The sequence below is a fragment of the Trypanosoma brucei genome, chromosome 7 (assembly GCF_000210295.1).
Source record: "Trypanosoma brucei gambiense DAL972 chromosome 7, complete sequence".
NCBI lineage: Eukaryota > Euglenozoa > Kinetoplastea > Trypanosomatida > Trypanosomatidae > Trypanosoma > Trypanosoma brucei.
This window is the reverse complement of record NC_026740.1, coordinates 1,054,116-1,076,741: the sequence shown is the minus strand read 5'-3', so window position 1 is coordinate 1,076,741 and position 22,626 is coordinate 1,054,116. Positions and strand designations below refer to the sequence as shown.

General features: G+C 47.4%; 5 protein-coding genes across 5 annotated transcripts; all 5 read left to right on the top strand.

Annotated features, from left to right (window-relative positions):
* Positions 1–349: 349 nt before the first annotated feature.
* Positions 350–2,680, top strand: TbgDal_VII4330 (protein kinase, putative; the record flags this gene model as incomplete). Its single annotated transcript, XM_011776483.1, has 1 exon — positions 350–2,680. One exon carries the CDS (start codon positions 350–352, stop codon positions 2,678–2,680), a length of 2,331 nt encoding a protein of 776 aa, XP_011774785.1.
* A 1,035-nt stretch (positions 2,681–3,715) lies between these two features.
* Positions 3,716–4,486, top strand: TbgDal_VII4320 (hypothetical protein, conserved; the record flags this gene model as incomplete). The annotated part of the gene is made up of 1 exon (XM_011776482.1): positions 3,716–4,486. One exon carries the CDS (start codon positions 3,716–3,718, stop codon positions 4,484–4,486), a length of 771 nt encoding a protein of 256 aa, XP_011774784.1.
* Positions 4,487–4,864: 378 nt separating this feature from the next.
* On the top strand, positions 4,865–5,584 carry TbgDal_VII4310 (hypothetical protein, conserved; the record flags this gene model as incomplete). The annotated part of the gene is made up of 1 exon (XM_011776481.1): positions 4,865–5,584. The coding sequence occupies one exon, from the start codon at positions 4,865–4,867 to the stop codon at positions 5,582–5,584; it is 720 nt and encodes a 239-aa protein (XP_011774783.1).
* An 864-nt stretch (positions 5,585–6,448) lies between these two features.
* Positions 6,449–9,080, top strand: TbgDal_VII4300 (hypothetical protein, conserved; the record flags this gene model as incomplete). Its single annotated transcript, XM_011776480.1, is given in 2 exon segments — positions 6,449–8,131; positions 8,139–9,080. Coding segments are annotated over 2 exon segments (2,625 nt in total).
* Positions 9,081–9,870: 790 nt separating this feature from the next.
* TbgDal_VII4290 (kinesin K39, putative) lies at positions 9,871–21,366 on the top strand (the record flags this gene model as incomplete). The annotated part of the gene is made up of 1 exon (XM_011776479.1): positions 9,871–21,366. One exon carries the CDS (start codon positions 9,871–9,873, stop codon positions 21,364–21,366), a length of 11,496 nt encoding a protein of 3,831 aa, XP_011774781.1.
* Between the last annotated feature and the right edge of the window lie 1,260 nt (positions 21,367–22,626).

Sequence of the window (22,626 nt, the reverse complement as noted above, 5' to 3'; positions counted from 1 at the left end):
CCGTTTTTTAAAGTGTCGTATTATGTATGATATGACGAAATTCTGAATTGAGGAGCATCTTTTTGTCATCCGCTTGGCTTCCTATTTTATAGGTTGACTGGGAGATTGTGCCTCAAAAAAAGGGGGACGTAAGAAGGGGAGCAACTTTTTCTTTTTTCTTTTTCCTCTCCGTATTTGGTTCGTTTCGTGAAATATTGACCCTTACCTTTTTGAAATTCCCCACGCCGGTACTCGTGGTTAAAGTGATTTATACTTTAAAGGTAGTAGTAGCAGTAAGGAAGCAAACAAGCGGGCTGTATATATTTCTAATATATATATATATATATTCGGACGTATATATATAAGTGGCATGGAGCCCGCTGATGGGTTGAAGAGATGTGGTGCATCAACCGACACCATAATTGAAGAAATAAAGGCGCTCGCAAAGTCGATGTTGGAATCCACTGAAGCTATCCGTCGAAGGTCCCGTAACGTGGAAAGTTGTAAGTCGTATGATGCTCTTTTAAGTGTCCTGGAGTCAACAGCGCCACTGACCAAACACCCTGCGAGGCAACAAAGGACTCAGGGCCACAATGATGTAATTTGCGAGTTCCCCGTAACGCGAGGAGGTGGAATTAGTGGTGGGGCTACTGCAAACAATGCGAAACCCGGTAACTGCTACGCAAAAAAGGTTTCAGGTGACGCTGCCGAGTTTTGCGAAAGCGAATTAGATGATACGGAAGCGGAGGTAACTTCTTGTTCGCCGGAAGCCTGTGGTGAAGACGGCCATGATTTAGGTGGATTCTATCCTAATTCGAAGGCGCAGTTATTCAGCGCTTGTACGATGGGAGCAGACTTTTCGGCTGATTCTGATGATAATGTCTACGACGGTGTCAAAACTCAAGTTGTTTTTAAGGCTGTGGACCCCGCACTTTATCAGGACATAAGTGGCTGTACCTGGCAGCCTGAACCACTGCTTCTTCACTCCGAAACGGGGGAAGCTGTTGAGGATAGTAGCGAGGATAAAGATGAGGACAAAGAAAGTGATTACATGGATGATGCAGCAGTTGTTGGTACGAAAAAAGTATACCGTGTTCCTTCATTTCCATTTGGTGGCGGAATTACTGAGGGTCAGGCTCGTTTCTTGAGCAAAACATTTTCGGAGACAATTCGTCGTGGTGGACTTTCATCGTCTAAAAGACCAGCGCACGTCACCGTTAAAGACTTCGTCGGATACAAATACGATGAGTGCGCAACGACGGATGCTGAACGTTCGCGCTTCAAACCAGTATCACCCTTTGAGTTTGTAGTGGAACTGGAGCGAGGAGTGATGTTTGATGCTGTTCGAGCTAGGGAGGAAAGAAGACAAGAATTTCGACGTTTGGCTAAGGAAGGCAAGGCACCTGTGACCATGGGGAGTTTCAACCTTCGTGTAATCATGGATCCCATAAAAACTGGATTTGAAGAGGAGAAGACATTTCCGATTGAACGCGGTACAATTGTGGCTGACCGTTACCAGATAGTGGAGATGTTGGGGAAAGCAACATTTAGCCGTGCGGTGCGATGCTATGACCTTTCTCAACCCATATATGAGGATGACGTCAAAGTAGAGGATAAGGATAGGACCGCAACCACAGATGCGCAAAACCGGTGTGTCGATACCGAGAATGGTGGTGTTTCAAACGATGCAAAGAAAAGGAAAGTTGTTGGTTATGTCGAAGTTTGCCTCAAAATAATCAACAACTCCAAGGACTTTTTTGATCAGTCACTGGATGAAATACGCTTGCTGACGCTAATAAACAAATACAAGGATCCTGATAAAGCCCATGTCATTCGGTTGATTGACAGCTTTTACTACAAGGAACATACGATGTTGGTGACGGAATTGCTATCGGATAACCTTTACGAATATTCCAAGTATAATCGCGAGGAAGAGGAAACATTTTACTTTACCATACCAAGGTTGCGCCGCATTGCACGACAAATCACAGAGGCCCTAACATACGTTCACAGTTTAAGCTTGATTCATGCGGATCTGAAGCCAGAAAATATTTTATTTGTTTCCCACAGACGGTGCTTAATAAAGGTGATTGATTTCGGAAGTAGTTGTTTTTTGAGCGATCATTTAAGCTCTTACATCCAAAGCAGAAGTTACCGTGCTCCAGAAGTTATCCTGGGATGTGATTATGATGGGAGGATCGATGTATGGTCTCTTGGGGCAATTTTGGCGGAGCTTGTGACAGGAGAAGTATTGTTCACATCTGAGACAGTGCCGGAAATGCTTGCTCGTATTGTTTATGTCTGCGGCCGCCCGTTTCCCAGACGGATGTTGTGGGAAGGTCGGCATACTTCTAAATTTATAAATAAATTTGGCTGTATCTACGAACAAGGTAATAAGGACGGGGATGATCCCGGAGAAAATTCTTCATATTACTATTTGTACACGCCAGTGCCGCAGTCATCGGGCATCAAGAACCCAGATGCCGAAGGTACAGATGCGGAAAACAACGGTACCCGGGATACGGAGAGTCTTATCTCTGAAGAGCGCCCGTATCGAGTTCTTAGGGAAAAATTGGCTGCTCATAACGTCACTGATAGCGCCTTTATATCATTTGTTGAGGCGTGTCTAACTCTCGATCACAAGGCGCGTCCACGGAGCAAGGACCTTCTTTCTCACCCCTTTTTGGCGCAGGTTGATTGAAGCACACACAAACGATTATTGCATTTGTTTGTATTGTTACATTGTACTGATCTCCGCCCCCGGTTGTCCGACGTGTAGGAGAATAATGGGTTAAGAAGATATTTAGGAAGGATGGTCTCCCCCCCCCCCCCCCGAGGGAACACAAGTCAGTGGAATACAAGCATTGGGACAAAGAGTTACACATTTTTTTTTTCAGCTGTTTCCCTGCACATGTGTAGCCAGTTGAGTAGCTTGTGCCCCAATATATCATTTGACTGTTTTGGAAGTAAACGAAGTGCGGACACTTGAAACACACAAGGGAAAGGATACGTTATCTCTTTTAGCCGCTACCGGGGTTGTTTTTTTTCCCTTCAATCCGGCGACACAAATGCGCCCACCCCATCTTTTTTTTATTTGGCTCCTCCCTCTCTTCAATTTTGATTTGCGGTCGCACTCGCCACCGGATGGAAGGAGTTTCACAGTCGTTCCATTTTTTAGCGACCTGCTTTCTTTTTTATTCCGTCTTTTATTTGTCACAGAATAAATAAGAGATGTGCTGTAATGTGCATACTTCATGATATCATGAACTTTTCTTGTTTGTAGCAGTGTGATACCGCTGAACTTCGTATTTTGGACTTGGGTATACGTCGGATTGCTACCGATAACATAGACAGACAGTGGGTAAGAAGGGGAAGTATTGCCAAACGATGGTGTTTTAACTCTTAGTTATGTGGATGCTGCTCGTTGAAGAAGGAATCAATTTGTCCTTCTGTTGTGCCACCATAATTAAAGGTGGCACATATATATTATATATAAAATTGCCTTCTATGTTATAGAGCAATTGTTGTTATTATCCGGAAGAAATATAAAAAAACAACTCTGTCCTACTGGTTGCTGTTTTTGACTAAGTCCGAGAAATTTCCCAATTTTGCATTTTGTGCATTCATAATTTTGTGTTTAAAAGAAACCGAAAGAGGAGTTGTATGTTTTTGTATGCGTTAATATAATACCTGTATATTAGGCTTTCTTCCCCCTTTCACCGGTACATTGAAGAACATGCTCATTAATTTTTTAGTAATCTTGATGTTGTGGGGGTCTTCTATCTTCGGAGAAATGCTTGAACCCAACTATAGGGGTCATGGAACCCAAAACACGAGGAGTGACACCAGCTCCACGAGTTCTACGTTAGTCAGACATACTGGGCACATACCGTGGGTGAACTGGCCGCAATTGGTCCACCGAGTTTCTGTTGCACGCTGTACCGTGTTGTCAAAAGGTTTCTCGGGGGATGTAAATGCTAATGATACATACGATGGCCAACGTGACTTACATCTGTTGGCAACATCAAGATCTCAGTCACCCATTGCGCTCTGTCACCTGCCTGTGTTTATTTTTTTCCACAAGGAAAATTGTCCTGCGTGTCGTATGTTAATTGAGGAACTTGGGGCGAGCCCCGAGTTTGAGCTTTTGAGCGAGTACATGACTATGGTAAGCGCTGAAACAGTGGATGAAATATTGCGTAGTTCTCCTTATCCGCGGCCTGTGTTTGGTGAAATTCACCCCCGGTTACGTGGCAATAAGCGGAGAACAAAGCAGAATGGTAAAGGTGAAGATGAAATGATCAAAGCTATGTCACCACAGGGTGAGTACTATCCTAGGGTCCTTTTCTTATTTCCACACAATGGTAGTGTCATGCCCGTGTTTAATAACGGATTAGATCATGACAGTGCTCATATACATTTTTACGGCAGAGCGAAATCCCTGCTGAGGGGCATGATGTCGGCAATCCGCATCATGGATGCGAAAGTAGACTTTGATGAGCTTTGATTAACCGCTGTGACTAAAGGTGGAGGGTATATCATTTGTATTGTCCTGGCTCGTTTCCTCTTGACTCCGCTCTCGTAGTAGGCTTCTTCAACTGTTTTGGCGTTTAATATATATATATATATATATATATATATATTAAAATACTGCACGCCATCGTGGTTTCGCCGCGTTTTATCCGCTGATTGTCTTAAAGTGTTTTTGTGTGAATCGTTACTCTCTCTTCACCATTATTGTTACTACTAATACTTTCCTTTTTTGTGAAAAGGGGCAACTGCTATACTTAAAGTCTTCAAGGTGCATCTATGTTGGGACGTGAGCAGGTAAATCACACCAGTTGATACCGGAAGAGAATCTGTTCCGATATTGAGAGCCTGAGGTATGCAACAAAAATATCTGGGCAGAGATGAGGTAGGTGGTGTCGAAGTGTTTATGAGACAAATGCTGGCCACAATTCTCCCATATGGCATTGTGTTTGGATCTGTCCTACTGAAGCTACCGCAGATAGTAAAGATATTGCGGAATCACAGCGCTGACGGTATATCAATTATATCACTTGTTGTCGAACTGATGTCTTGTGTTATATCGAGTAGCTGGGGTATTGCACGGTCGTTAATGTTTAAAGACTACGGCGAAAGTACCCTCATAATGATCGAGATGTTTTTGCTCCTACTTATCGTTGGGTGTATGCAGAGAAAACTACTCATTACTGTGCTAGTATTTATTGTTGCTGTTTTCCTGCTAGTTTTTATGTCGGCTGGGTATGCTCCTCGAAATATCCATGAAGGGATGTTGCGTCTACAAATTTTTTTCGCGCTCGGTAGTCGCATACCTCAGATAGTGATAAATTATCAGAACAAATCAACAGGTCAATTGTCTGCTTTGACTTTTTTCCTGGCTATGTCTGGGGGTATCTCGCGTCTGTTAACAACATTTCACAACATTCCTTCCGACAAGGGCAGGGACATCATGCTAACACAGTTTGGCGTTGTCGTTTTCCTTAATTTTGTCATCGTAATGCAGTGTATTTTGTACAAAGCTGCGGATCGGAGGCAAGTTGGTACTACCGAGGCCAAGGCTGTCGTTAAAAAGAACAACTAACCGCGAGGATGGCATATTGCAAGCGGTTCCGGCTTTCGGATGTGAGGTTACATCAGCGGGCTGTGTCTGGTTGCTTTGACTTATGCGTGTGTGTACGCGTGTTTTGTTCCCTCGGGAATGCGCTGCCTTATGCCCCGCCTCTGTTTTGCAGAGCACACCGTGCGGAGAGCTAGTTTTACGGAAACTCCAACAGCTGGGGGTGCTGCTGGCATCACTTTCATCCAGAAAGGCACGACATTGCAATTTACCGAGCCAACCCTTCTCACCACATTTCGCTCGACTGCTTCACCCTGAGGGGCCTAGCGCGCCGATATTGCTAACCTTTTTCTTGTTCATGTGAGCGTGTGCGCTAACGAAGAAATGCTTGTTTGACCTCTTTAATAGCGCTCGTTTCCGTGATTACCCAATTATCGTCTCATAGGTACATTGTGGCCACCTCACGAAGGGATTAGAGGTAATATAGGAAGAGGAACCGGGGCACTGCTGCGCATAAAGCTTTAGTATGTGCCTGCTATGTCATTTCCCCAAACACCACTGCATGGTATTTTGAAATTGATGTTGCACGGCAGAGGGTTGCCCAAAGTAGGTACCTCACGGCCGCATTGGACATTGTCAACGACGGAGCTCATATGCGCGCGAATGCATTGCTGGAGGTCCGCACTTACTTGTTATGACTTTTTGCACAAGCGACGTCTCCCTGTCGCTGCCGAAGCCATATTTTTTCTCTACCTTCAGCTACGTAGTGTATCTTCCGGAGACTCGTGTGATTCTGTGTCATGCGACTCAGTCAGGCATTGTTCCATTCCTTTTCTTCCTCCTCGTGGCGACGCTGTTCTGGACGGGGCGCCCCCAAAGCCTGCATCAATGAAGGAGTCGAATTCGATCCACTGCATTGCTAATGATGTTTCCGACTTGGAACTGCCGTTTGCGACATTGTTTTTGCTTCGATGTGCCGAACACCAGTCAACACTTAGACCACTGTATCATAGACTGCAATTTGCCGTGAGGAAGCTGAGGAACTCATCGCAAGCACGCGCAGATGGAAAAACGAGTGCCGACGCCAGTGGTGGGCGCTTTTTGGATCACGAAGAAGATAAGGACCGATGTGTGTTCTTGAAAGGTCTGCTGTCCGTTCTTTCGGCCCCTTGTGTCATCATCAATTTATCCCTTGAACATAACGGTCGAAGGGGTCGATGGCCGGATGTTTTGCGGACTGTTCACAACCTGCATCATTACAATCTTTTAAACTCATATCTGATCGAGCTTCACAAAATGTACACACGCTGCGAGGTCAAATATGTGCTGACGAAGATGGGTCACGATGTGCACTACCGGAAGTGTATCGAACCCCCTTCGTTGGCGCCGTTGATGGGCATGCTGTTAACGGAATGGGAGACGTACTGGAGTATGCTCAAGGGGAAAGCTGAACCGAGGTGTGCGTTAGCGAGGATGCTTTCCCCAGCTTCGTCCGATTACCCCTTACCCCCTGAGTGCGCTGTTGGTGGCACTGACACTGTGGAGAGAGATGAGAGGATTCCGTGGTTAACAATGGCGGCGGATGGGAACTCTGGGGGAGAGTATGGGAACTGTGCATCTGACCTCACTCCCTTACGCATGAAACTGATGCTGGAGGAGAGCAGTCTTGAGGTCCTGCAGTTTGTCGGCCTCACGGCTTTTGCCGTGGAGGGAAGAGGAGATGTGCAGGCGGAGGAAGAAGAAGTTTTTCACCGACTAGTGGAGGTGGCCACACGTGGTGCCGACTTCGCGTTTTGTGCCCGATTAGCACAAACATGGGCCAACCCCTATTTGATTCGGCCGCTCGCGGGGCGGCAGTCGCCCCACATTGCGTCAAAATTGTTGCTCCTTACTCGATTAATCGCCAAAGGGTCAGCGTCAGAAGACGTACTCAAGATGCTGGATGACTGGTCATCCCTTTTGTCCGCTGGATGCAGTGACTCTGCTGCTTGCTTGTCGTGCGCATCGTTTGCGGCCTTGCTCTGTCCCGAGGTTGTTGCTGCGCTAGCTGCCCGACTAACACCTTCTCTTTTCAGAGAAGAGGTTGTAGAAAAGCGCTTGCTGCCGTGCAACTTTGCCCTTGGCTTGCATGTGCAAGAGGTAGTGGTGGATACCCTTCGCAGGGGTGGATTTCATAGGGTAGCTGAAGAATTTTCTGTACGCCAGGCTTGCATTGAGGTTGCCGCTTTGTGCAAGGAAAACGAGCGGTGTAGACCTGAAGAGGCAGTCGGGGTAATGAGAAAGTATTTTTCGCAAAAGTTGTACTCCGGCGACAGGAAACACCTCCTTTTTGAGCTTCTGGAGTTTGTAGGCGAACCACGGTACCCACAAGTTGTCGATCTACTTTTATCCATGTGTAAGGAGCCACTACTGGAGGGGGACGTGCCCGAACTTGTGGTGGAAATGCCCGTCTTGCTTTTCGACGTCATCTGTTACATGATCACGGAGCGTCAGCGTCCCGGCGATGCTGCTGTTTTGTTTCGCCTCACTATCGATGCAATTAGGGGAGGCGGGTCCACCACTGATGGGGAAGTGTGAGGAGGTACCGGAGGCACTTCATCAACACTCCCGCACGTACCTTGCCATCGAGGGAGCTGTTGACTCGTTTACCATGGCTGTTGCGAGTCTGGGACTAGTTAAAGGATGCGACAAAGCGCCCCGAAGTGGGTGCCATGACGATGCGCTTCAGTGGCTAAAGCTGTTGTCAGAGATTCCATCCACCCTCTTTGATGAACCGGTCCTCGTTGTCTGGCTCTTTTGGACTATGAAGGCGATGATACAACATGAAGAGGCAAGAACCGAGTGGGGCCACACGGCTACAAGTGAAAGTGTGACAAAGGCTGGGGTGTTGAAGGCAAGCGGTAACCTGAGTAGGTCACTCAAAAAGTGTGGTGCGCGCGCCGTTTTCCCACCGATGCTGCTCCACTGGTTATCCTCAAACGCCAACATATCGTGGGCGGTTGCAACAAAGTGGTTGTCGGACCATGCAGGTGAAGAAATATCAAAGAACTGTCGTTTTGCATTTCTGCGGTTACCTCTCGGTCCTGCTGCCCTTGAGGGTTTGCCATGCAGAGAGAGCAAGGAGCAACTTTTTTTGGCTGTGGAAGAGGAACTGAAAACCGACGTTCTTCACTACACCAACTGCAACCTCTGCCCCATTAAACCCGCAAAACTCAATTTGAAGTCGAGCATCGAGGAGTTATTTGAGCGTATACGCTCCACTTTGCTACGGGCATGGTATTATGAGCTTCGTGATCCACGCGATACAGCGGCTGGTACCCCGGTTCACTGTGGCTCCAGTGAATCACACGATCCACTTTCACTTGTTTCTGGACTTCAGCCGCAGGGCGGTCTTCAACGCAAAGCCTCCTACATCCTTACCATGTGTTCAGTGCAGAGAGCTCTGAGGTTCTTATGGGATGGCGGCGCGGCTACCCCTCTTGAGGCGGTGGACGGTTCTTCTGCGCCTCGGCGAGTGTAGAGTCTATACAATCGGCCGGCCATTTGAGAAAAGCTACGAAATCGCTTTTCTTCTGAATGTCCATGTCTCAGCGTTTTTGTGTGCACTTTAAACCGCAGCTCGCCCCCTTTCTCCTGTTTACTGCTGGAGAGGTCTGATTTGCAAGATTAACGAATGGTCCTGCGTGTGTTTCAAAAAAGTGGGATCACCAGCTGGATGTGTGTATGAAGCGATTGGTCGCCCACTTGTGATGCATGCCTTCAACGGGTACAACTCATGTCTTTTTGCTTACGGACAAACGGGAAGTGGTAAGACGTACACAATGATGGGAGGAGATCCGGGTTCTGTGTCCGGTGTGGATGCTGGGGTGATACCGCTACCTGGATCTTGGTGCAATAGCGGGCACGGCTAGGTTTGTGCGAGATTGGAAAACACTTTAGGCTTCCTCCAGATCCGATATACTTCGAAAGTGGCGTCCGGGAGGAATTCAAGTCATACGTGGGTTGTAGTCAGTGTCTTATTACCTACTGTGTTGGCCCGTGGCCACACGTCACGAATATCAACGACGGAAAATGGGCATAGCTGTGCTTCTCTCCTCTTTGTTGATGGCCTTTACAATTATTTTGTAGCCCCATTACATTCTTCACCTCCCGTCAGTTTATTTTTTTTAGATTGCCTTCCCCGTGTGTCGCCACAATACACCGTGACAGGTGTTGAAGGTCTAATAACAAAACAGCCTTTGAAGGGAGATTGGGCACATTCCTCCCAACGAACGACACCCATCACACAAGTAGACTTCAATATCGTATAAATGATAAGTAATATAAGGAGGGCAGGGGAACAAAACTCGGGAAAGAATAACTCAACGATGACCGACGAAAGTAGGAGTTCATTAACAACAACCGAAATGACGACGAACGCGTGCGATGAGTCTATTAAAGTAGCTGTAAGAGTACGGCCGCAAAACACTTCAGAAATGTCGGGAACGCACAAACTCGCACTCCGAGCCAATACATCGTATTCGACCATAACGCTGATTGATCACCACTCAAAAAGTAGTCAGTGCCCACGGGCGCAAACATTCCAATTTGACAACATTTTTTGTTCCTGTGGTTGTACCGATGAGGGTGGTCTCCCGCCCGCGGGGCAGCTGGAAGTGTATGAAGCGATTGGTCGCCCACTTGTGATGCATGCCTTCAACGGGTACAACTCATGTCTTTTTGCTTACGGACAAACGGGAAGTGGTAAGACGTACACAATGATGGGAGGAGATCCGGGTTCTGTGTCCGGTGTGGATGCTGGGGTGATACCGCGTCTTTGCCTAGAGATATTCGAGAAGCGTGCTCGAATCGAAGGAAAGGGCCACTCAAGGTGGAAGGTGACAGTTGGGTATGTTGAAGTGTATAACGAGCGTGTGTCTGACCTCCTGGCTCGGCGGCGGAAGGGATCGAGGGAGGATGTGTTCGTTGATGTGCGTGAACATCCCACGATGGGTGTTTTTATCGAAGGACAGAGACTGCAAGAGGTGTCGTCTGTGGAGGAAGTTGTGGAACTGATCGAGTTGGGGAATCGTGTGCGACACACGGCCTCAACGAAGATGAACGACCGCAGCAGCAGGAGCCATGCTATCTTCATGTTGATACTACATGAGGAGCGGTCTACACAAACGGCATCTGGGCAAGTGATCACCACCGCCGGGATGAGTAGCCGAATGAACTTGGTGGACCTTGCTGGATCTGAGCGCGTTGCGCAATCAGAGGTTGTTGGGCAGCAGTTTAACGAGGCACGATATATTAATCTCTCATTGACAACACTCGGGCGCGTGATCGATATGCTGGCAGATATGGCGAAGAATAAATCATCACAATGGTCGACACCACCTTATCGGGAGTCTAAGCTTACGTACATTTTGAAAGATTCACTCGGTGGGAACTCGAAGACCTTTATGATCGCGACGGTGAGCCCGAGTGCTCTGAACTACGAGGAAACTCTGAGCACGCTACGATACGCATCACGTGCCCGTGATATCGTAAACATGACCAGAGTCAATGAGGACCCCCGCGCGCGTCGTATTCGTGAACTTGAGGAACAGATGGAGCAAATGCGGCAAGACATCAAAGGTAAGGACCCCACGTACGTCCGTGAGCTGGAGGAGAAGCTTGTGCTTCTCGAGGCGGAAGCGCAGAAGCGTGCTGCTGACCTTCATGCACTGGAAAAGGAACGAGAGAAGAATATAATTCGTGAGAAAATGTTGTATGCAACCGAGGTGGAGCGTGAGGAACTCCTGATCAAGGCTACTGAGCTCGAACGGCAGGTTGAAGAGTCGAAACGCCGCGCTGAATATCATGAAGAAATGAGTCAGCGTTTGAAAGATGAGTATGCACAGCGAGAACAGGAGCTCTTAGAGAAGGTGCGGCAACACAGAGCAGAGATAGAGGGGATTAGAGAGAGGAAAGATGCTGAAATGTTGAGCAGTCAACAACAATTGTCCAGGGTGATGTCAGAACTTGAGCAAGAGCGTCATTCACGAGAGGAAGCACTACACATCCTTCGTGAAAGGCAGGAGCAATTGAGCGCTGCACTTTGTAATTCACAGCAGTCCTCAGAAAAGCATACAGAATTACAGCAACAGAACGAGGAACTTTCTCACCGCATGCAAAAGCTGCTTGAAGAGTGTGAGGCACAACAACGAATTCTCAGCGACCTCGAGGTATTCCGACTTGAAAGAAATGAACTTGAAGAGATAGCCCAGTTTCTCGACCTGAAACTGGAAGAAACAGAACATCGTCACATTAAAACAATAAATCACCTCCTTACAACTATTGGCATGCACACCCTTTGGCAGGCAGAGCTACTAACGACGGTGGGCACTGAAGTTGAGACTCAACTTACCAAATGTAACCAGCATCATTTCGACCAAAGAGCCGCAATGGAAAAAAATCATAAATTATTTCAGATGGAACAACACCAGATGACAAAAAAACTAGAACAAAAAATTCTAATGTTAGAAAAAGAAATAGAAGAAGCAAAAAAACAACTTGATACCACAAAACAATCAGAAGCCGCAATAACCAACAAAGCAAGGCAAGCCGAGGATGCGAGAGCTGCTGTGGAGCGTAATCTGGAAACTGTGGAGGCTGAACGGAATGAACTTCAACAGAGGTTGGATGCTACAAGCAATGATCTGAAATCGCAACTTCGTAATTCCGAGGATGCGAGAGCTGCTGTGGAGCGTAATCTGGAAACTGTGGAGGCTGAACGGAATGAACTTCAACAGAGGTTGGACGCTACAAGCAATGATCTGAAATCGCAACTTCGTAATTCCGAAGATGCGAGAGCTGCTGTGGAGCGTAATCTGGAAACTGTGGAGGCTGAACGGAATGAACTTCAACAGAGGTTGGACGCTACAAGCAATGATCTGAAATCGCAACTTCGTAATTCCGAAGATGCGAGAGCTGCTGTGGAGCGTAATCTGGAAACTGTGGAGGCTGAACGGAATGAACTTCAACAGAGGTTGGACGCTACAAGCAATGATCTGAAATCGCAACTTCGTAATTCCGAAGATGCGAGAGCTGCTGTGGAGCGTAATCTGGAAACTGTGGAGGCTGAACGGAATGAACTTCAACAGAGGTTGGACGCTACAAGCAATGATCTGAAATCGCAACTTCGTAATTCCGAAGATGCGAGAGCTGCTGTGGAGCGTAATCTGGAAACTGTGGAGGCTGAACGGAATGAACTTCAACAGAGGTTGGATGCTACAAGCAATGATCTGAAATCGCAACTTCGTAATTCCGAGGATGCGAGAGCTGCTGTGGAGCGTAATCTGGAAACTGTGGAGGCTGAACGGAATGAACTTCAGCAGAGGTTGGACGCTACAAGCAATGATCTGAAATCGCAACTTCGTAATTCCGAGGATGCGAGAGCTGCTGTGGAGCGTAATCTGGAAACTGTGGAGGCTGAACGGAATGAACTTCAACAGAGGTTGGACGCTACAAGCAATGATCTGAAATCGCAACTTCGTAATTCCGAAGATGCGAGAGCTGCTGTGGAGCGTAATCTGGAAACTGTGGAGGCTGAACGGAATGAACTTCAACAGAGGTTGGACGCTACAAGCAATGATCTGAAATCGCAACTTCGTAATTCCGAAGATGCGAGAGCTGCTGTGGAGCGTAATCTGGAAACTGTGGAGGCTGAACGGAATGAACTTCAACAGAGGTTGGACGCTACAAGCAATGATCTGAAATCGCAACTTCGTAATTCCGAGGATGCGAGAGCTGCTGTGGAGCGTAATCTGGAAACTGTGGAGGCTGAACGGAATGAACTTCAACAGAGGTTGGACGCTACAAGCAATGATCTGAAATCGCAACTTCGTAATTCCGAGGATGCGAGAGCTGCTGTGGAGCGTAATCTGGAAACTGTGGAGGCTGAACGGAATGAACTTCAACAGAGGTTGGACGCTACAAGCAATGATCTGAAATCGCAACTTCGTAATTCCGAAGATGCGAGAGCTGCTGTGGAGCGTAATCTGGAAACTGTGGAGGCTGAACGGAATGAACTTCAACAGAGGTTGGACGCTACAAGCAATGATCTGAAATCGCAACTTCGTAATTCCGAAGATGCGAGAGCTGCTGTGGAGCGTAATCTGGAAACTGTGGAGGCTGAACGGAATGAACTTCAACAGAGGTTGGATGCTACAAGCAATGATCTGAAATCGCAACTTCGTAATTCCGAAGATGCGAGAGCTGCTGTGGAGCGTAATCTGGAAACTGTGGAGGCTGAACGGAATGAACTTCAACAGAGGTTGGACGCTACAAGCAATGATCTGAAATCGCAACTTCGTAATTCCGAGGATGCGAGAGCTGCTGTGGAGCGTAATCTGGAAACTGTGGAGGCTGAACGGAATGAACTTCAACAGAGGTTGGACGCTACAAGCAATGATCTGAAATCGCAACTTCGTAATTCCGAGGATGCGAGAGCTGCTGTGGAGCGTAATCTGGAAACTGTGGAGGCTGAACGGAATGAACTTCAACAGAGGTTGGACGCTACGAGCAATGATCTGAAATCGCAACTTCGTAATTCCGAAGATGCGAGAGCTGCTGTGGAGCGTAATCTGGAAACTGTGGAGGCTGAACGGAATGAACTTCAACAGAGGTTGGATGCTACAAGCAATGATCTGAAATCGCAACTTCGTAATTCCGAGGATGCGAGAGCTGCTGTGGAGCGTAATCTGGAAACTGTGGAGGCTGAACGGAATGAACTTCAACAGAGGTTGGACGCTACAAGCAATGATCTGAAATCGCAACTTCGTAATTCCGAAGATGCGAGAGCTGCTGTGGAGCGTAATCTGGAAACTGTGGAGGCTGAACGGAATGAACTTCAACAGAGGTTGGACGCTACAAGCAATGATCTGAAATCGCAACTTCGTAATTCCGAAGATGCGAGAGCTGCTGTGGAGCGTAATCTGGAAACTGTGGAGGCTGAACGGAATGAACTTCAACAGAGGTTGGATGCTACAAGCAATGATCTGAAATCGCAACTTCGTAATTCCGAAGATGCGAGAGCTGCTGTGGAGCGTAATCTGGAAACTGTGGAGGCTGAACGGAATGAACTTCAGCAGAGGTTGGACGCTACAAGCAATGATCTGAAATCGCAACTTCGTAATTCCGAAGATGCGAGAGCTGCTGTGGAGCGTAATCTGGAAACTGTGGAGGCTGAACGGAATGAACTTCAGCAGAGGTTGGACGCTACAAGCAATGATCTGAAATCGCAACTTCGTAATTCCGAAGATGCGAGAGCTGCTGTGGAGCGTAATCTGGAAACTGTGGAGGCTGAACGGAATGAACTTCAACAGAGGTTGGACGCTACAAGCAATGATCTGAAATCGCAACTTCGTAATTCCGAAGATGCGAGAGCTGCTGTGGAGCGTAATCTGGAAACTGTGGAGGCTGAACGGAATGAACTTCAACAGAGGTTGGATGCTACAAGCAATGATCTGAAATCGCAACTTCGTAATTCCGAAGATGCGAGAGCTGCTGTGGAGCGTAATCTGGAAACTGTGGAGGCTGAACGGAATGAACTTCAACAGAGGTTGGATGCTACAAGCAATGATCTGAAATCGCAACTTCGTAATTCCGAAGATGCGAGAGCTGCTGTGGAGCGTAATCTGGAAACTGTGGAGGCTGAACGGAATGAACTTCAACAGAGGTTGGACGCTACAAGCAATGATCTGAAATCGCAACTTCGTAATTCCGAAGATGCGAGAGCTGCTGTGGAGCGTAATCTGGAAACTGTGGAGGCTGAACGGAATGAACTTCAACAGAGGTTGGACGCTACAAGCAATGATCTGAAATCGCAACTTCGTAATTCCGAAGATGCGAGAGCTGCTGTGGAGCGTAATCTGGAAACTGTGGAGGCTGAACGGAATGAACTTCAACAGAGGTTGGATGCTACAAGCAATGATCTGAAATCGCAACTTCGTAATTCCGAAGATGCGAGAGCTGCTGTGGAGCGTAATCTGGAAACTGTGGAGGCTGAACGGAATGAACTTCAACAGAGGTTGGACGCTACAAGCAATGATCTGAAATCGCAACTTCGTAATTCCGAAGATGCGAGAGCTGCTGTGGAGCGTAATCTGGAAACTGTGGAGGCTGAACGGAATGAACTTCAACAGAGGTTGGATGCTACAAGCAATGATCTGAAATCGCAACTTCGTAATTCCGAAGATGCGAGAGCTGCTGTGGAGCGTAATCTGGAAACTGTGGAGGCTGAACGGAATGAACTTCAACAGAGGTTGGACGCTACAAGCAATGATCTGAAATCGCAACTTCGTAATTCCGAAGATGCGAGAGCTGCTGTGGAGCGTAATCTGGAAACTGTGGAGGCTGAACGGAATGAACTTCAACAGAGGTTGGACGCTACGAGCAATGATCTGAAATCGCAACTTCGTAATTCCGAGGATGCGAGAGCTGCTGTGGAGCGTAATCTGGAAACTGTGGAGGCTGAACGGAATGAACTTCAGCAGAGGTTGGACGCTACAAGCAATGATCTGAAATCGCAACTTCGTAATTCCGAGGATGCGAGAGCTGCTGTGGAGCGTAATCTGGAAACTGTGGAGGCTGAACGGAATGAACTTCAGCAGAGGTTGGACGCTACAAGCAATGATCTGAAATCGCAACTTCGTAATTCCGAGGATGCGAGAGCTGCTGTGGAGCGTAATCTGGAAACTGTGGAGGCTGAACGGAATGAACTTCAACAGAGGTTGGATGCTACAAGCAATGATCTGAAATCGCAACTTCGTAATTCCGAGGATGCGAGAGCTGCTGTGGAGCGTAATCTGGAAACTGTGGAGGCTGAACGGAATGAACTTCAACAGAGGTTGGATGCTACAAGCAATGATCTGAAATCGCAACTTCGTAATTCCGAAGATGCGAGAGCTGCTGTGGAGCGTAATCTGGAAACTGTGGAGGCTGAACGGAATGAACTTCAACAGAGGTTGGACGCTACAAGCAATGATCTGAAATCGCAACTTCGTAATTCCGAAGATGCGAGAGCTGCTGTGGAGCGTAATCTGGAAACTGTGGAGGCTGAACGGAATGAACTTCAACAGAGGTTGGACGCTACAAGCAATGATCTGAAATCGCAACTTCGTAATTCCGAGGATGCGAGAGCTGCTGTGGAGCGTAATCTGGAAACTGTGGAGGCTGAACGGAATGAACTTCAACAGAGGTTGGACGCTACAAGCAATGATCTGAAATCGCAACTTCGTAATTCCGAGGATGCGAGAGCTGCTGTGGAGCGTAATCTGGAAACTGTGGAGGCTGAACGGAATGAACTTCAACAGAGGTTGGACGCTACAAGCAATGATCTGAAATCGCAACTTCGTAATTCCGAGGATGCGAGAGCTGCTGTGGAGCGTAATCTGGAAACTGTGGAGGCTGAACGGAATGAACTTCAACAGAGGTTGGACGCTACAAGCAATGATCTGAAATCGCAACTTCGTAATTCCGAGGATGCGAGAGCTGCTGTGGAGCGTAATCTGGAAACTGTGGAGGCTGAACGGAATGAACTTCAACAGAGGTTGGATGCTACAAGCAATGATCTGAAATCGCAACTTCGTAATTCCGAGGATGCGAGAGCTGCTGTGGAGCGTAATCTGGAAACTGTGGAGGCTGAACGGAATGAACTTCAACAGAGGTTGGACGCTACAAGCAATGATCTGAAATCGCAACTTCGTAATTCCGAAGATGCGAGAGCTGCTGTGGAGCGTAATCTGGAAACTGTGGAGGCTGAACGGAATGAACTTCAACAGAGGTTGGACGCTACAAGCAATGATCTGAAATCGCAACTTCGTAATTCCGAGGATGCGAGAGCTGCTGTGGAGCGTAATCTGGAAACTGTGGAGGCTGAACGGAATGAACTTCAACAGAGGTTGGACGCTACAAGCAATGATCTGAAATCGCAACTTCGTAATTCCGAGGATGCGAGAGCTGCTGTGGAGCGTAATCTGGAAACTGTGGAGGCTGAACGGAATGAACTTCAACAGAGGTTGGACGCTACAAGCAATGATCTGAAATCGCAACTTCGTAATTCCGAAGATGCGAGAGCTGCTGTGGAGCGTAATCTGGAAACTGTGGAGGCTGAACGGAATGAACTTCAGCAGAGGTTGGACGCTACAAGCAATGATCTGAAATCGCAACTTCGTAATTCCGAGGATGCGAGAGCTGCTGTGGAGCGTAATCTGGAAACTGTGGAGGCTGAACGGAATGAACTTCAACAGAGGTTGGACGCTACAAGCAATGATCTGAAATCGCAACTTCGTAATTCCGAAGATGCGAGAGCTGCTGTGGAGCGTAATCTGGAAACTGTGGAGGCTGAACGGAATGAACTTCAACAGAGGTTGGACGCTACAAGCAATGATCTGAAATCGCAACTTCGTAATTCCGAAGATGCGAGAGCTGCTGTGGAGCGTAATCTGGAAACTGTGGAGGCTGAACGGAATGAACTTCAACAGAGGTTGGACGCTACGAGCAATGATCTGAAATCGCAACTTCGTAATTCCGAGGATGCGAGAGCTGCTGTGGAGCGTAATCTGGAAACTGTGGAGGCTGAACGGAATGAACTTCAACAGAGGTTGGACGCTACAAGCAATGATCTGAAATCGCAACTTCGTAATTCCGAAGATGCGAGAGCTGCTGTGGAGCGTAATCTGGAAACTGTGGAGGCTGAACGGAATGAACTTCAACAGAGGTTGGACGCTACAAGCAATGATCTGAAATCGCAACTTCGTAATTCCGAGGATGCGAGAGCTGCTGTGGAGCGTAATCTGGAAACTGTGGAGGCTGAACGGAATGAACTTCAACAGAGGTTGGACGCTACAAGCAATGATCTGAAATCGCAACTTCGTAATTCCGAGGATGCGAGAGCTGCTGTGGAGCGTAATCTGGAAACTGTGGAGGCTGAACGGAATGAACTTCAACAGAGGTTGGACGCTACGAGCAATGATCTGAAATCGCAACTTCGTAATTCCGAAGATGCGAGAGCTGCTGTGGAGCGTAATCTGGAAACTGTGGAGGCTGAACGGAATGAACTTCAACAGAGGTTGGATGCTACAAGCAATGATCTGAAATCGCAACTTCGTAATTCCGAAGATGCGAGAGCTGCTGTGGAGCGTAATCTGGAAACTGTGGAGGCTGAACGGAATGAACTTCAACAGAGGTTGGACGCTACGAGCAATGATCTGAAATCGCAACTTCGTAATTCCGAAGATGCGAGAGCTGCTGTGGAGCGTAATCTGGAAACTGTGGAGGCTGAACGGAATGAACTTCAACAGAGGTTGGATGCTACAAGCAATGATCTGAAATCGCAACTTCGTAATTACGAGGATGCGAGAGCTGCTGTGGAGCGTAATCTGGAAACTGTGGAGGCTGAACGGAATGAACTTCAACAGAGGTTGGACGCTACAAGCAATGATCTGAAATCGCAACTTCGTAATTCCGAAGATGCGAGAGCTGCTGTGGAGCGTAATCTGGAAACTGTGGAGGCTGAACGGAATGAACTTCAACAGAGGTTGGACGCTACAAGCAATGATCTGAAATCGCAACTTCGTAATTCCGAAGATGCGAGAGCTGCTGTGGAGCGTAATCTGGAAACTGTGGAGGCTGAACGGAATGAACTTCAACAGAGGTTGGACGCTACAAGCAATGATCTGAAATCGCAACTTCGTAATTCCGAAGATGCGAGAGCTGCTGTGGAGCGTAATCTGGAAACTGTGGAGGCTGAACGGAATGAACTTCAACAGAGGTTGGACGCTACAAGCAATGATCTGAAATCGCAACTTCGTAATTCCGAAGATGCGAGAGCTGCTGTGGAGCGTAATCTGGAAACTGTGGAGGCTGAACGGAATGAACTTCAACAGAGGTTGGACGCTACAAGCAATGATCTGAAATCGCAACTTCGTAATTCCGAAGATGCGAGAGCTGCTGTGGAGCGTAATCTGGAAACTGTGGAGGCTGAACGGAATGAACTTCAACAGAGGTTGGACGCTACAAGCAATGATCTGAAATCGCAACTTCGTAATTCCGAAGATGCGAGAGCTGCTGTGGAGCGTAATCTGGAAACTGTGGAGGCTGAACGGAATGAACTTCAACAGAGGTTGGACGCTACAAGCAATGATCTGAAATCGCAACTTCGTAATTCCGAAGATGCGAGAGCTGCTGTGGAGCGTAATCTGGAAACTGTGGAGGCTGAACGGAATGAACTTCAACAGAGGTTGGACGCTACAAGCAATGATCTGAAATCGCAACTTCGTAATTCCGAAGATGCGAGAGCTGCTGTGGAGCGTAATCTGGAAACTGTGGAGGCTGAACGGAATGAACTTCAACAGAGGTTGGACGCTACAAGCAATGATCTGAAATCGCAACTTCGTAATTCCGAAGATGCGAGAGCTGCTGTGGAGCGTAATCTGGAAACTGTGGAGGCTGAACGGAATGAACTTCAACAGAGGTTGGACGCTACAAGCAATGATCTGAAATCGCAACTTCGTAATTCCGAAGATGCGAGAGCTGCTGTGGAGCGTAATCTGGAAACTGTGGAGGCTGAACGGAATGAACTTCAACAGAGGTTGGACGCTACAAGCAATGATCTGAAATCGCAACTTCGTAATTCCGAAGATGCGAGAGCTGCTGTGGAGCGTAATCTGGAAACTGTGGAGGCTGAACGGAATGAACTTCAACAGAGGTTGGATGCTACAAGCAATGATCTGAAATCGCAACTTCGTAATTCCGAAGATGCGAGAGCTGCTGTGGAGCGTAATCTGGAAACTGTGGAGGCTGAACGGAATGAACTTCAACAGAGGTTGGATGCTACAAGCAATGATCTGAAATCGCAACTTCGTAATTCCGAAGATGCGAGAGCTGCTGTGGAGCGTAATCTGGAAACTGTGGAGGCTGAACGGAATGAACTTCAGCAGAGGTTGGACGCTACAAGCAATGATCTGAAATCGCAACTTCGTAATTCCGAAGATGCGAGAGCTGCTGTGGAGCGTAATCTGGAAACTGTGGAGGCTGAACGGAATGAACTTCAACAGAGGTTGGATGCTACAAGCAATGATCTGAAATCGCAACTTCGTAATTCCGAAGATGCGAGAGCTGCTGTGGAGCGTAATCTGGAAACTGTGGAGGCTGAACGGAATGAACTTCAACAGAGGTTGGATGCTACAAGCAATGATCTGAAATCGCAACTTCGTAATTCCGAAGATGCGAGAGCTGCTGTGGAGCGTAATCTGGAAACTGTGGAGGCTGAACGGAATGAACTTCAACAGAGGTTGGACGCTACAAGCAATGATCTGAAATCGCAACTTCGTAATTCCGAAGATGCGAGAGCTGCTGTGGAGCGTAATCTGGAAACTGTGGAGGCTGAACGGAATGAACTTCAACAGAGGTTGGACGCTACAAGCAATGATCTGAAATCGCAACTTCGTAATTCCGAAGATGCGAGAGCTGCTGTGGAGCGTAATCTGGAAACTGTGGAGGCTGAACGGAATGAACTTCAGCAGAGGTTGGACGCTACAAGCAATGATCTGAAATCGCAACTTCGTAATTCCGAAGATGCGAGAGCTGCTGTGGAGCGTAATCTGGAAACTGTGGAGGCTGAACGGAATGAACTTCAACAGAGGTTGGATGTTTTTGAGAGGGAGTGCGCTGTTTTGAATATTCGCTTAAGTTATTTAAGGAGGAAACTGTTGAGTGGCTTCGTCGTTGGCGAAGAACCTTATAAGTTAACGCGAAAGATAATTAATATTGGAAAATAGTGTTTGGTTTTTATGTTTTTAAAGATGTACTTTTTAAATTGTCCTTCCGTTTGGTTTTTAATATTTTTGTAATTTTTTTTTTTTAAAAGCTGCTTCTCTTATTTTTTTTTGTTGTTGACTGTTTTATTATTATTTCTTTTTTCTTTATTTCTTTTTTTTTTTTGGTGGGAGAGGGTCAGATATCCTTTTTTTTTACTTCTGTAGTTCGATGGATTTATCGGAGAAGCGACGGCAACTGGAGGAGATTCGTGAGGCGCGGAAGGCAAAGGAACGGAGTGTCCTTCAACAGCGTCAAAATGTGGTTCCTCCCAAACGGGAGAGCATTACCGGCAGTGAAGGTTTGGTAGTTGGTGGTTCGATATCCGGCAGTACAGGATGTGCGCGTACTCGGTGTTCTGTTAGTGTTTCTAAGTGTCCGGGTGATGGCGATCATGCCGTTGATACAAAAGAGTGTAAGCCCGCTTGTGGGAATTTGTCGTCCGCATCATTGTCTGCTTGTAGCATTTCTAGGAGCGTGGCGGAAGATGGTGTTGGCTGCAGCGCAGCGAGAAGGCAAAAAACTCTGACTACGAGCGCACCTTCTGTCAGCGCGAAAACTTTGTGCAGTGCTTCTCACAGCAGCGTTAAGAGTGTTGAACATACTGGTTCGGATCCTGCTAAGGGTGGATGCGGAGTCGCGAAAGCTTCTGTGACCTCTGTTGATAGAGATATAGTTGGTAGTGTTTTCACTTCTTTCGGAGGAAGTAAATCGCCATGTGTCGGTTCTGCGGGTGCTGCATTTATGACTCTAGAGCACTCAATATTTTTAGGATCGGTTTGTGGCAGCGGGAGTCGCTGTGTACTGGATGTGAGAGTGCTTAACTGTCCATCTTCGGAGGATGGTGATGCGTGCTCTAAGGGCTTGTTGTTTGTTGCGGCGTCGCTGTCAGAAGCATGCAACGTCGAAAATTTATCCGACATGATGATGCAAGGAGCAACGGGAGGTTCGACCTTTAGAGGCTTTGATTCTGTGGGACTCGTTCTACTCATATGTATACAGCAGGGTACAGACGGTGGTGGTCCGGTAGTTGTACCGCTCTGTTTTAGTAGTGAGGTTCGTACTCTGACGTACACGAAACGGTGTCCCCACCTTTTGTTCGGTGGAGCTGCCAATGGTTGCATTGTTGCGTGGCGCATTGACCAAGCACTACAACAATGTGGACGTGCTGCCTCGCCACAGGTTCTTACCACGTTTGGGAAATCGATCTTCACTGTCGTATG